At 35.7% G+C, this 15,003-nt stretch overlaps 1 protein-coding gene across 2 annotated transcripts in view; it reads right to left on the reverse strand.

Annotated features, from left to right (window-relative positions):
* The window catches only part of FIG4 (FIG4 phosphoinositide 5-phosphatase), a 72,687-nt gene that overhangs the window by 37,710 nt on the left and 19,974 nt on the right, over positions 1-15,003 (reverse strand). For both annotated transcript variants that reach the window (XM_068416936.1, XM_068416926.1), the window contains exons 7-14: positions 13,376-13,504; positions 11,722-11,822; positions 11,123-11,285; positions 10,379-10,476; positions 8,199-8,332; positions 6,128-6,244; positions 4,587-4,632; positions 2,797-2,945 (exon numbers count right to left, since the gene is read on the reverse strand). In XM_068416936.1, the coding sequence (XP_068273037.1) occupies positions 2,797-2,945; positions 4,587-4,632; positions 6,128-6,244; positions 8,199-8,332; positions 10,379-10,476; positions 11,123-11,285; positions 11,722-11,822; positions 13,376-13,504 (937 nt within the window). The remainder of the gene's footprint in view (positions 1-2,796; positions 2,946-4,586; positions 4,633-6,127; positions 6,245-8,198; positions 8,333-10,378; positions 10,477-11,122; positions 11,286-11,721; positions 11,823-13,375; positions 13,505-15,003) is intronic.

The following is a 15,003-nucleotide window of genomic DNA, read 5'->3' on the forward strand; positions in this document are numbered from 1 at the left end:
CACAGTGACTCTGTACCTGCACATGATACACTGTAATATCTGAGAAGAAAGTCTTTAAGGAGTGGAGGGTAGAAACAAACAAACCAAAACAACAACAGCAACACCACAACCACCATAAAAAAAAAACAAACAACAAAAGCATTCCTTTGACAAAGTTTCCAATAAAGGGATAGTACTGCATAAGTAACCCAGCAATCATCTGACCGAAGTCCTCCTCAAAACATTCCGGATGAAGAACACTTATCTGAGCAGCAAATCTATTTCTGTAAAAACAAAACGGCTGTCCAGCAAATCTTCTGCCCAAAGTCAAGTACAAAAAGCTCCATTAGGGAAGAAACAGCTGCTTAGTAACTTAAAAAAACCCCAAGAAAACAAACAAAACCCCTAAAACCACTTGCCTCCACACAAATTGTTAAGAGCTCATAATGCCATGTATGAGAATCTTCTCTTTGTTCTTTGGTTTTCTTGTGCCTTTTTTTTAAAAAAAAGTGGAGAAGACAGCAATCCTGGCCAGCTAAAAGCTAAAAAACTGGTTGAAGACAACAGCTGGCAGTTAAAAAGATGATACCTCTCAGAAATTTCCCAGTCAACCATAGGGGATTGATCAACAGAGTTAAAATGACCCTGCAATAAAGGTTCACAGAAAGCAGACAACCTTAAATACTTGTAGAATTAAATTACCCTTCCACAGCCTCGAAATATTAAGCCTGCAGTCAAACAAAGATTAGTCTTCTGCAGAGAGAAAAGTAGTTAACTACATATGATAAAATAAGCTGCTAAGGTACACTTTCTCTAGGAAACTTCCTAGATAGGACAACAATTACACTAAAGGAATCACTAAGAAATATGGCTTGCAGAAATGGTCCTGTGCAACAGTCATTAAGAAGATTAATCTTGCTAGACACAAAATTGGACTGTTCAAGATGCATGGTTTCTTTTTCCTTCAGGATGGCCAACTGAAATAAAATGCTGACTTCAAAAATCTAGTTCAATAGAAATTCTGGATTGTAGCCAGCCAGTGAAACCATATGAGAAAAATCAGAAGTATAAGAAGGGCAGTCAAAGAACGCAACAAAGAAAAGTTAGTATTTCAGACACATTAGCTAAATTAAGGAAGACAGACCGCTACAGAACACCCTTTTGGTCAATTAGAAGAGTGTAAATGAAGAGGCAGAGTATGCATGAAGCAGATACTTGATGTAAGACAATGCAGCGAACAAGATACAGGAGGTCAAAGTGAAAGACCACACAACAGAGAGACAGTATAGCACATGCCTGTCTTCGGAATTTGCTGCATTATGAAGAAGGTTTTTTTAATTATTCTGAATACAGTAATTCAGAAACAAGTCTTAACAGATGACAAAATCAGACAGGCATATATCTAGTGCAACGGAGAAGAAAAAAATAAGTAACATGTGGCCAGATAAAAGTAATGTTTTATGCCAGACTAATAGCTACATTTCAGAGAGATAATGAGAAATAAAGTATGAGGAAAATCAGAGACAAAGCAACTACAATCATCTATTAAGATCATAGTAAGAGATGGAAATTTGTGTGGTTGGGTCATAGAGAGGGTACAGGAGGGACAGAAGAAGATAGACATGGGACACTTGGAGCAGAAAGCAACAGAGAAAATTTGGGAGAGGGAGAGGAAGGGGAAAGACGGTGAAGCTTAAGGAAAGAAAGTAAAATGCCACCTGAAGTGCTGAAATAAGTGGTAACTGTAGAGACTTGTCCATCTCCTGATCCTCTCTAGTTAGAACCCAACAGTCCCGATCGCTGAGTCCCCAGGAACAGGTATTTGCAGCAGCAGTTGCTTGTTCCCAGGGGTAAGCATGCAGCACCTAGCAGCTGGGACATGGTGGATGAGAGGCATTGCTAGCACACTGAGGAAGCCAGCAAGCGGGTGCTCATCCTGGATGTCAGGTAGAGGCCAGAAGCCACCCCTCACACAGTGAGCCAACATGCTGCAAGTGAGATGGATTCTGTGTACCTGCTCTCAGCACCAGGCAAGTGCTCAAAGCTAATGGGAGAACAGAGAGGAGCTGAAGGTACGTCTCAAGTCAAGGAGCAGGGAGACTGAGTAGTTTGTCTTTTTTGAAATACAAGTTAATATCTCCACGTGCTAAAACTAACAAGCCACTAGTCAAAACCAGCAAGGAAGACATAAGTTTCACAGTCACAACAGGTATAAGGACTAAAAACAAATCAGCTCAAAGACTCTCACAATTTCTGAAGCATATTCACAAGTTAAGTAGCTTAGTTCCCCCTGACCCCCAGAGCTTTTCAATTTAAATGCTGGGTTTTCTTAAATGGTTTGAGGATGCTTGAACAAGTATCGCTGATACTTGATCTGAGAGAACAACTTTGCTGAAAACTTTTCTTCAATAAATCAAAAAGCACAAAAATTTTCCAAAGGCAAAGTAGGAAATAGCAAGGTAAGATGTACTTCTATACAAGTAAGTGTAAAAGACTGGGGTGGGGTTTTTGTTACATTTACTTAAAAGGGAAACTCTTTGCTTTAAGTTTAGGCATATAAAGAGAATGAAGTCAAGCAGTTATCTTGTAAGAAGCCTGACTAACATACTTTTCCAGAAAAGCAAATTTTCAGCATGACTGGATTTTCTCAAGAAAATTGCAAGTATGGATGATTTTTTAAACTTGCATGAATAAACATTGTTAAATCATTCCAGAAGAAAGAATTGCACTCTTCTTCTATATAGACATACTTTTCCTAAATCTCTTGACACATCATTAAGAAATAAAATCATGACACACTTTATTAATATGTCTTACCTAACAGCATCCGTATCAAATTGTAAATTAGGTTTATCAATCAATCCCAACGAATAGAGTTGGTATGCCAAAGCACATTTTCCCACCATAAACTGTGCTGTGTTAGTGCGATCCAAACAGTCCACACAATTGGTTCGGAGAACTCCAGTCTGGTAAAGCAATCCAAATAAGAGACTTTTTTAAATTAACAAATTACTACACTTATGATTTTTTTCTTCCTACTATCCCAAGACTTGTCAGATCTCAAATACTGAATTTTATGTCAGTTCTCAAAAATTCAAGAAAAGACATTTTAAAAAAATTTTTAAAACGCAAAAATTACTTACTAGAAAAACTAGATTTTTATCTCTAGTAAGCTACATTAGACTGCCGTACGCCCTGCTTTCAAGCTATTCTTGCTTCTATCATCACACAAACGGCATCTCTCCTTCAACGTACAAAGAGCCTTAAAGATTTACCCTAAAAAGAAAGGCTGTCTTATTTCAGTGAAGAAGGTCTTATTTTCAAGTATGCCATAATACTGCAAAAAATAAAGCACGCTTTCAGCCTGCTACTTTTCTCCTGTGACAGTGCTTTTATTTTAGGCTTTCCATATCTGGAGCAAACACATGAACATTTTGTTGAAGGTCACAGTCATGCACATATTCTTTTATGCTGCTTGCACCACCATTTTTCAATTCTGTAATGCACATGAAGTTGTTTTATAAAATGAAAAGCTGCAATAATCATATTTTAGAACAACAGCATGAGGGATTCTTCTGCTCAAATATATGTGGCTACATACAAGCTAGCCAGCTAAACTTTTATTGTATTAGTAAAGAAGCACTTTTTGTGTGGGACACACAAGACATCTATTCCAAGACAAGATGAACTGTGATCCGAATGTTTACATAGTATGTCTATGGTGACTACCTCAAATGATTAAGTTGAAAGATAGATAAAATAATCATACCCCTAGTACAGGTAAACCTGTAAGACTAATATTTTAAAAATCTAGCTAGCATTGATATGGTTTATTTTAAAACAGATCAAATTCTATCTACTCCACTGTTTATCTGCCCTCAAGAAACACATCCCAGTGATCAGCTAGTAAAGGAATGGTCACATGCTTTCCAACTTACATGAACCACAAAATTATGAATGGCAAGTCAAAAGCAACTAATGCTTCTTAAGAATACACACCTGTGTTTAGAGTATGCAATCATAACATTCAGGTATAAATCTATTACCCTATAGTTTAGTTAGCACTTTCCTGACCTTAAAGCAACAGTGTTTCTAGTAGTATTTTCTTTTAGTCATGGAAATTACAACAATGCACAGAGTATTCAGCAGTGGTGAAAATGCTTTTAATAACCCATTTTCACGTATATGAATATGTCACCAGACTTAAGTATGTTTATTCCTCATCTCTTCTATCTAACACTGCATTATGCCATTTGTTAAAATGCTGCTGCTGTTAGCTGTACTACAGCTACAGTGTAGCAGCACTGGTAGCACTACAGACTAAGTAGTAATGGAAATTAGTTTAAAATATGAGCATTGCTCAGACTACCTCCAGCAAAAACACAGTTTCGACAGCATAAGGTTTTGTGGTACCAACCAAGAACTTTTTCCCTGTTTCCCAATTGAGTTTCTGGGATGGACTGCAATAATGCTGTTTACTATAAATATTAATTTAAGAGCAATCTTTGAATCAGCAATTGGGCATTTAAGTGAAATGGTTCACTGGTGCTTTGGGAGTGCTGACCTACATCACCATAACTATGAATTAATAAAGTATATTTTAGTACCTGCAAGCGACCAGTGGAAACAACATAACCTCCCAGTTCATTCCACCTGCAAGGGAAACAAAACAGAATTACTTACAAACCTTTAAAAAAAAAAAACAAAACAAAACCAGATTATACCATGTATTGATCTGCTTAGTGAAAAAGGGTCACAATTAAAAATCTGCCACAAAGCAAATTTGATATCCCAAAAGAGCAGAAAGCAGACAAAGCTCTACGCAATAGGAAGGTTTTTATTTAAACTGCATTGCAAAAAGATCTAGCCTTAAAGTAGAAATATTCCAAAGCCATACAAAATATTTTCTTTGCTCCCCTCCATAAAACAGAGTTAGATCAACACAAACGTTGCTAGACCGGGTCTTGAGTATGTAAAAATTGCAGCAGGTACAATGCCAATGTAGAGGCATAACATATACTGCAGCACAAGCTGGTTGATGTAAACCTTACCCTCATACTGATTCTAGGCATACATGCAGAATACATACATACATATCACCCAGGTCTTGCAATTCTATACAGGCCTTAGCTGTACTCCACAGCTAGAGAACATGAATCAGAAATTAATGACATTTTGAGGTAGAGGAGCAGTTACGCTTGGTGCACATAAACCCTGAACTACCGAATATTTTCAAGTTAGTAGGGTTACCTAGCCTGACTGGAGCACTGCTGGCATTTGAGACTCACCAGACTATCTCTACAGAACATAGCATTGCATGGATGTGTTGATCTTGTTCATGCTAGTTTGCAGTCGGCACGTTTGCTGCAGTACATGGCAGAGAAAAGCTCTTAAGAGAGCCTATGAGAGTTTTAGCTCAGACTGTTTCTAAATGAAGATAAGCTAAAAAGGCAAGGATGCTCTTAATGTAAAATATGAATGCCCATTTAGGTAGTGATGAATTAGGTCCCTAACATGAGAACTTGAATCAAAAACTTATTGAACTTTTAATATGGAAGTTATTTTACTTCTGGATTTTCAGGACTTGAGAGAATTCAGCTAATTAAATCATGGTACTTCTGCAGCAGCCTAAGCAAATACAGTTTGTATTTTTTAAAAAAGTTAAAATTTTGTATGTATGAACACCATAAAATCTTTCGGAAAACACCAGACTCAGTAACATTTAGATGACAGTTATCATTAGTATGCCTCAAAAGAAGCCATTTATTAAATTCCAAATGGTGTTTGCTTTGTAAAATTTACCCCCAGATTTAAGATTCCTTTGGTTAAAGTGAAAAAAAAACCACCCAAAACTATATATAAACAGACATGGCACAGATTACAAGTTACAAATAACGGTTTGAAGTAAGAGTGCATTATAAGTAGAACAGCAGCAGCATAATTGTACCCTATAGATTTTTCAGTGTATTAGTATTTCTTAGCACATGCCTCTGACTGCAATCATTTTAGCTATAACTTCATAACGAGTTATATTCTTTCATATTAATTTAAGCCTTAGAATAAGAAATAATGTAATAGACATAGAAATTCCAGACAGCTCTCCAAGGAATAGATGTTATTCATTATGCATCAATTAAATTATACGTACTTTTCATCTGGCCGCAAGATACTGCAATAGGAATCAGGTCGATTTACAAAAAATCCAGTCTTCTTTACTACACTTTCTGCAATCACATTCAGTCTATCAAGGACATTGCAAAGTTTGCTGAGGACAGGGAAAAAAAAATACACAGTCAAGATCCATTAATACAAAAAAAAAATTTCACTGCTTGGAAAGTCTTTTAATAACTAAAATGATTTAAAAGACTACTCACATCACAGCTTTATTTATCCAACAGTATTATGTCTATGGTTTTCTTAGATTTTACAGACTTAGGAAACAGACACTGACGGTATCTGAGCAAGTTTATTTATTAATAAAACATACTGCATAAACTAGAAGTGGAAGACCTCAAAAATCTAAAACTCTTGGCTTTTGTATCGCACTAATTTTCCTCTACCAAACTTTGTGATTCACAAAATAAGAATGAGGCAGAAAAGGATATATGATTATGCTAAATCATATTCCCTCATTTTGTTTGCAAGGTGCTGTTTTGTTCAGTAACATTTGTTTCTGTGTGTGGCCTTCACAATGTCCTGCACCTCCTGCTCAGATCAGGGCATCCACCTGTTCATTGTTGGGGACTTCAACTTCTGTTTACTAATAATTTTATCTTCAAAGTTTTTATTACAGTGTTTACATTTCAAGTAACAAAAAAAATTATTTATTTTTTAAAGATTGCTTATACTGAGATGGAAGCAATATTTTTGAACATTTGCACTGGTACTACTTTCCAGAAAACTTACTTCAAAACTATACGTTAAAGCAAATGCATTCTCAGTATTCCTGAAACTGTCAATTCTTTAGGCAGACATATACATTATCTTCCATTCTGAAATATCTCTTGCTTGCATAAATAATTCATATTGTTCAAAGTCCTCAGGTATTTTTTATATCTGTACTAGGGTGGATATATATATAATTATACCTCAAGCTTAAAGGTAGAAGGGGAATCCTTTGATCACCTAGTATCCTCCATATAGGACAGACCACTAAGCTTCATCAGCATCACTCCATGTGAAACCCAAGAACTTGCATCTAATAGCTTCTGAAAGGAAATCTAGCCTTATTTTGAGATTTGCTATTTAATCATAACACAAACATTTGCATATACACCTAACTGTACACAATGCCATTTTAGAATAAAAATGTAGTGTGAAACCACATCAAATTTTAAAGTAAGAGTTTCACATCCACGTGATCAACCATATCAACCAACTTGTAATCTCAAATAGCAAATAAGGATTGTTTTCCAAAGCTTTTTTCATAAAATTTTATTGACAAAAATTAATTATGTTCCTGCCCTTTGAACCATATCAGTTTGTCCATTGTTACCGATATAGTACCAGACACCTGAAAGTTGATCCAACAATTCTTCTAGAATTTTTGGCATTATAAAATACAGTAGACATATGCAGGTCAGAGAACTTTACAACCAAGTTGTGCGTTACTTAAGAACAGCAATCTATACCTGTAGATTTAAAATGTTTGTGTCTTGTAAATATTTCTACATTTAGGAAAACATTCATCCTTTTCACAGGATACTAGTACAACATTCTATTGACCAAAATCATAGAAGAAAAATTTCCAGAATACATTTGCCTTTCTAAGATACATGCTTCTAATAATCTAAATGTTTTATAACATCGAAATTAATGCCCTCATTTCCTTGTGGAAGAGGAAATGGAAAAGACTGACTGAAATGAAACCTCTTGTTTTTGTAACTCAATAAATTCAATGACTGAAATGGAGCAGCTGACAAAATGCAGTATTCTGACTAATTCAAAATGAAAAGAAGGTTGATGGCTTTTTTGTGTCTTTTCTCTAAAATTTTCCTTTGCAGAGAATTTCAAAGTTTTCAGGCCTTGCTCCGCTTTGGTAAGAAACCACAGAAAACATTAAAAATCCTTCAAAAAGCTGAGGTTTTACTCTGTCCATAGATCCTAACAAAATTCTCCCATCATTCCTAACCTACATTCAACTGAAGAGAGGCACTCAGTAGCATACAGTTATTTGTATTGTGGCTAAGGGCACTAGTACAAAGACGGATCTTTTCTACCTTTTAGTGTATTTGGCCATATCCCAGGGTATATATATAATTGCATGCTCTGGGGGTAAAAACTGGTTGAGATATGTCACAGCAGCAACAAGTTCTTCACTAAGAATCCTTTCGTGCTTTCTTTTTTCACGTTCCTTTAGCAAGAAGAAAAGGAAGTTAACGTTGTAATTTTCATTAACAAATGTATGTAACCTGCATACATACACATGTATGTATATAAAGAGAAATTAAAAGTGGAAGTTCTAAGAACAGTGGGCAGTTCTTTATAATTAGTACAATTAAATTAAGAACAGAAGAGACAAAAATCTACATGTTCTGGGTTTTTAACAATTGATCTGTATTAGTAGTAAAAGTCACCCATCTCAACTGTGCATAATCACTGGCTGAAAAATGGAACCCTATAAAAGCAAAGAGCACAAGGAAACAAAAGTGGTAATATGGAGGAAATGGACAAGGACAGAAAAGAAGGAAAAAGACAGGCAGAAAGGAAAGTATCCCATTCAGTTTTGGAGTACAAGAGGACCCAGGCAAATTCTTCTGCCTTGCTGACAGGAGATGGGTAACCACAGCTCCCATCTCCCAGCCTGGCAGTGATTTTGAAAAATTAGAATTATGATATATTCAGAGAATGGCAAGGTATGTTTTGGCACTCTACATTTTAGTATGGCTTTCCTCTCAACTTCATCCAAAACTAAAACCTATAGCAACCTTAAGTTATAGAAACTGCTTTAAATACATAACAGCAGACATAAATAAACAAACCCAAAGGAAGCCTAATGCATTCATTACTAGTTAACGAGTTTCTAGGATACACAGATAAAGGAGGACACAGATTTATGTTTCATCAACATTTAAGAAATCAAATAATAAAAGTACTGGAGATAGAAACACTTAGCATTCATGTAAAAGCAACAGCAACATCCCAAAAAAGGTATTCAGGTTTGGGGACTTTTCCCCCCAGGTTTTTTTTTTAAGCGGTACATAAAGTAATACATGGAACATGAATTTTAGCATCTTAATATTGAGCATCTACAGAGAGGGAAATAAAGAGATGCGTTTTCAGCCACCGTATCAAAAGCCCTGTGAATAAAAACATATAATGATTCACGTGTCAAGCTCATGTGAGCCTAGACTCACACTAGAACAATGGCTTTTGAAAGCTGTGGCTGCAAGAGATAAAATAATTTTCTTGCCAACAAATGCTATCCTAAGTTGATTTCACAGACTCTTGGAGAGTCTTAAAAGCACTCCTACACAGGAAAGGTTATAGAAATAGAAAATAGGTTATCTAGTTGCCATCTATTACAACTTAAGAGTTTTAAAAGCCTTCCTTTTGTATTTTCCCTATTTTTATACTAGGAACAGATCCTACTGCACATAAAAGATCCTTTTTTCCTACTGAATACAGTTCTACAACATGATAAATTAAATATGATTCAAGCAAAACAAATTAATATATTAAATTCAAATGTGGAAACAGACGCCACCACAGAAAATGGCTGGATCAGAACAGAAAAAATAAAACAAAACAAAAAATCTCAACAGAAATACAAGATGTAATAACTAAAATTACAGTGCCACCCAGAATCCAGGCTTTGTACCACAAGCTCTCACACAGCAGTAAACTACATTATAGCAGCAATCATGAAGCTCCCCCCATTAGTCCAACCCTGCTGCCACTGGCACTGCCCATTAGCATCAGATGCTTCAATTTTCTCTCCCGCTTGTACTTCCATGATTGTACCAGACAGAGCAAACAACAGAAGATAAGTCTTTATCATAATATTTCAAATAACTTAGCCATCTGTGTCAAGAAGCCTACACACCTCACTTTGCATGGAACCATACTATTTTAGCATTTTTTTTTTGTGCTAAATTAAGTTCAATGATAAACTTATTTGGACTTGCTCACATCTAAGGGGTAATAGCAAAAACCTGAAAAAAACAGTGAAAGGATACTAGAAGAAGTTTATCAACGTGGGAAACTTCTTTTTTTGAAGGGCCGTAGTGGAAGCAATTAGAGTTATGTACTATCCAGTGTAGGATGAGATTTATAAAGAAAATATGCCATTTATAAGCGAGTACTAGTTTAGAGCACAATCAAAATTACACAGTGACTGTACAGAAATAAGCATCATATTAAAAATTAGAAAACATAGAACATATTCAAAATATTGTACCTTCACAAGATTCAAAATAATAATGGGAGAGCCAAATCTCTGAAGCATTTGGTCAAAGTGAAGGGCAGCAACATGTGCAAAAGGATCTGCTTGGTCCACTGAAACAAATGCATATATTCAGGACTATATTAAGCAAGCTGTAGTCACTTAAATAATTTTCCCTTAAAAGTACTCTTCACAAAATACATACTAATTCTCTAACAGTAATGATACCCTTACATACTCTCCTCTCTTTTCATGCAAAAGCTGTTAAAAAAATCTTCCCTTTTCCAAATTGGAAGTGACTTCTTAACCAAAACTTGCATGAGATGCTTACAAAGCGCAGTTATTCTGGCCCCATGAAACTTAGCCCAGACATTTTCCACCACTTTCAAAATTGTTCAAAATTGTCTCCACAATACTAAGAGAAACGTAGGTAACTTTGTATACAAAATAATAAGCACAAAGAAAGGGGACATCTTCAAACGGAAGTTTTTTGTATTCCATTTCTGAATGTGAAGTCTAAGATGGACTTGAATTTGATTTCTATTCAATTTCATCAAATGCAGCTTTTATTACGGTTGAATGTTTGTATGTCATATTTATTATAAAGAATATTGGTTTCCCTTAAATTATAGCTTCCCGAAGAATAAATGCATAGACAATTTGTCAATTTTTGCAAATTTAGTTTTCACTTACTCTCTCAGGTGTTTCTTTAGGACACAGTGCTAACCATAAACTACCACAAGAATAATTTGTACATACACGTTATGGGCGGCTTAGGCATCATAGTTGAAATATCTTGAGACCAGTACAGAGGGACAGATCCTCGAACCTGAACGTAGGAAGAATAACTCCCTGCAGAAAATGACATAACTGAAGCATCATAAAGTATTTGTTCAGTTTCCACTTCATTAGCAACATCTCCCTAAAACAAACAAAAATACACGTATGATGTAGACACGACACATCAGAGCTGCAGGCATTATAGAGAACTGGTCATTACAAACAGTGTACAATTAAACTGTAAAACACAAAATCATAGTAGTGAGAACTCCACTGAAGGTTAAATTCCCATTTGTCCCTAAATGTATATTATCAGATTTTTTTTTTCTTTATTTGGGAAATAACATTATCTCTAAGTGCGAAAAAAAACCCTGCCAGTTAAGACTTATTATTTTAACAACAGCTTTATTATCTTAATTAAAAATGTAATGATAGCCCTGATAACATCAACTAATAGCATTATTTACAACAAAAGCCCTATCAACCCTCTGAAACATTTCAGCTCTCCAGTCAGTCAAGCTCAAGCTTTCATAATGTTGGGGGGCAGAGAGGAACCCCTAAAATCACATTTAATTTACCTCACAGTTTGCTCCTCGTTTCAGAAAACGCGTTCCAGCAAATTTGCTTGATCTTCTGGCTATCAGAGTGACATATATAGGGCGACCATATATTAATAGTTCTTGAAAGAGATGTTAAGGTTTACACGTTATGTGCAATTTTTCATTCACTTACTTCATGCAAGCAAAAATAAATTCTAAAAAAGGTGTACGAAAGCGAAACACCTGATTTACTAAAATCTCCTTAGAGACATGAGTATGGTTTCGAAATTTCTTCTGCAGCTGGGAGAGAGCATTGCCCTTTTCAACAATTGTTCTGAAGAACTTTGAAAAGGGAATATACATTACAATACATCAATCACTTTTCACAACATAGGGAAGAGAAGTACTTCTATTTTATGAAGTGACAATGGAGGTGAAATAGGTACAAGATTCACCTTGGGCTGCAAATACTGCTTTTGTGAATACTGGGATCAAAGCCTGGGAGCTTCTATTTTCAGATCAGGCATATTAGTCACCCTCTAATTATTTGTCTGGAAAAGCAGATAAATTTGCAACTACTTAAGTAATATCAACTGAAAGCCAGAGGCAAACAGCTACGGATGCAGTGGTGGCTTTCTGTTAGGCTTTCTTTTTTTTATTATTAAAACCAAAAAGGATAGAATTAGGTGTCTAGCGTGACTATCACTGCTTCCTTAGCAGAAGGGAGGCACAAGAAAGAGGGAAAAAGACATTTGCTCATCAAATGTCTAGAGCAAAGACTATTGTCACTCACAAAGAAGTAGCAGGCATAATGCTGGTGGTAGATACACAGCTACCACTTTGATTAACTAAGACCCCAGATGAAACAGTGGTATATAAAAACAGATCTAGCTTTCTGTCTGAGGACCAAGCTAATGACCAGCAGCCTTACAATCATGAAAAAACAAAATTCAGTTTTGCAAAGACCCCACTAACCTTAACTTCATAACTGTATTTGCTTCCCCAGATATTTTGTTGACGGGCTTTTGAACTAACATGATACTGTTGATGATTAAAATATAGTGTCTGTAATATACTAAATTCTTATCAACTAAGATGTTGAGATGGCATTTCTTCGGAGCGTGATATGCATTTGGGCTTTTTCTCCTATTATTACAATGTACATAGACCCATTTACCCATTTCAAATAACATATAGCCAGGAAAAGAGATTTTCGGATGTTCTACTGTTTACTTAACTCTCTGCACACAGTAGGCATGAGGTTCTATCATCTTCAACAGAAACAGAATTTCTGCAAATCTGAGTTACTAAAAAAATGTTTAAACGAGATTAGTACGAAAACATTTCTATGTCAGCAATTCAGTTCTCTGTAGCTTTTCTCCCATTCCTCAAATATCAGTGAGAAATACAGCTGAGCCTTAAAATCCTCTCAACTTCTTTATTACTAAAGCCCACACTTACAAACAGTGCCTCACTGAGAATGCAGTCTACCTGTGTCAGAACCCTGTAACAAGAACATAACTGTATTTCCTGTTTAGCCATAAAACCTAGCAAAGCAATGAAAATAAAAGCCAACAAATAATTCTAAAATTTATAAGTATTTACATTACGAAGAAATAATTCAATGTATTTCACACCTTCAAACTTTTTAAAAGTCAATAAACTAATATTTGTTACAACAATAAAAGGATACTTGATTGCCCACAGAATCCATGAATAATGTACAGCAGCCAGTCACGATGAACAGTATTTTTTACTGCCTCCAGAAGCTTGCCATTCCACACATACTTTTCGTAAGGCTTACTGCAAACCCCAAATACACCTAGGAAGTTGTTACAATGAAAATGCATTAGCAATTAAGAAACAAGCTTACCTGCACTGAACTGTTTCAAAATCCAGGTCATTGGACCTTTCTTTCGATTTTCCCTTGACTGCAACTCAGCGTATCATTTACTCGCATCCTTCAAGTTTGACAAACACAGATAACTTCAGGCACATGCTAAAGTTCAGCATTTACAAAGATTTCCAACTTTTCTATGGTTGCCAGTCACTGTAGTATTTGAGTGCCTTCATGCAGAATTTTCTGATACTTCCAGTACTGAAAGGAGACCTCTGCATGTCAGCAGCAGCAGATTTGATAATACAGGAATAAACCAAGTTGTGAATTCCAGTTAAGGCAAAAATACTCTCACAGGAGGACTTTATAAGCTTTTCAGTTCTAGGTCACCTCTGGAATTACCTGTTAGGCTCTGGAAGATCATTACAAAAAGCACGACAATCCCTTTCTCACATAATTTAGCCTGGTTTTCCTAATTTGCACTGACACCAAGAAATGTAGTTATTGTAGATCTGCAAATTAAAATCCCTTTTCTGATATATCTGGAATCTGAGCCTTTTTCTGTTTCAAAAATCAGGACCAAGATGACAACTGGCACTAAAAGGTGGTGAAGGGAAGTGAATGAGTCTGAATTTTAAAGAGAAGGAAAAGGACAAGAACTCTATTAGCCACATTTTTTGTCTATTTTTTTCAGAGGAAGCTTCTGGCAGGATGAGTTATATTGTAGCAGTATGTATGTCAATTAGAGCAGCCAAATGTTCTTCTGGGAGAAAAACATGAGTTCTCCCAACAGAGAAGATGAAAATGCAGCTGTTGAACAAACTTGCTACCTAGTAACCCAAGTTACCACGGAAAATCGATATAACCTCGGTGAAGGAGTGTATACATTCAGCAGAACCTGGCCACAAACACTCGATCAGCTCTTCCTCATTTCTATTAGCATTACTTTGTTGAGAATTTGTTCTTGAATGACAGGTGGCTATTTCTTACATATATTCTATCATATGAACAGATATGTTGCTGATACCTACTGGAAATGGAGTTATGTGTGTTATCAGCATGCTGCTGATGGGGTCAAGGTTATGGCATCTTCATCTCCCCATGTTTTCACAAAGACATTGAAGAGATGATGCCATTGTATGTATTCCTGAGGGATTTTGCAGGTTAGAGTCTTTACAGAGGAGGAATAATTGCTCTCTCCACTCTTCATGTTAATTTCTGTCACTGTACTATTTTACAATCAATTTCTGATATCCTGATATATATGACCATGTTACTAATATCTTGGGGTGGGGGTACAGAGACGTGGGGGGCTCTCTTTTGTTTAAAAGAAAATATATTATTTGATTATCTTTCAATTTTTCCATAGATTTAGGGCATACTGTATACAGCATTAATTTTTACTTTTAAATTTTTATGTGACAGTATGATAGATGTTTACAACTATTTAACATAGTAAGTTCCAGTATCAAAGATGATTAGTT

Source organism: Nyctibius grandis, chromosome 1 (genome assembly GCF_013368605.1).
Source record: "Nyctibius grandis isolate bNycGra1 chromosome 1, bNycGra1.pri, whole genome shotgun sequence".
Lineage (NCBI taxonomy): Eukaryota > Metazoa > Chordata > Aves > Nyctibiiformes > Nyctibiidae > Nyctibius > Nyctibius grandis.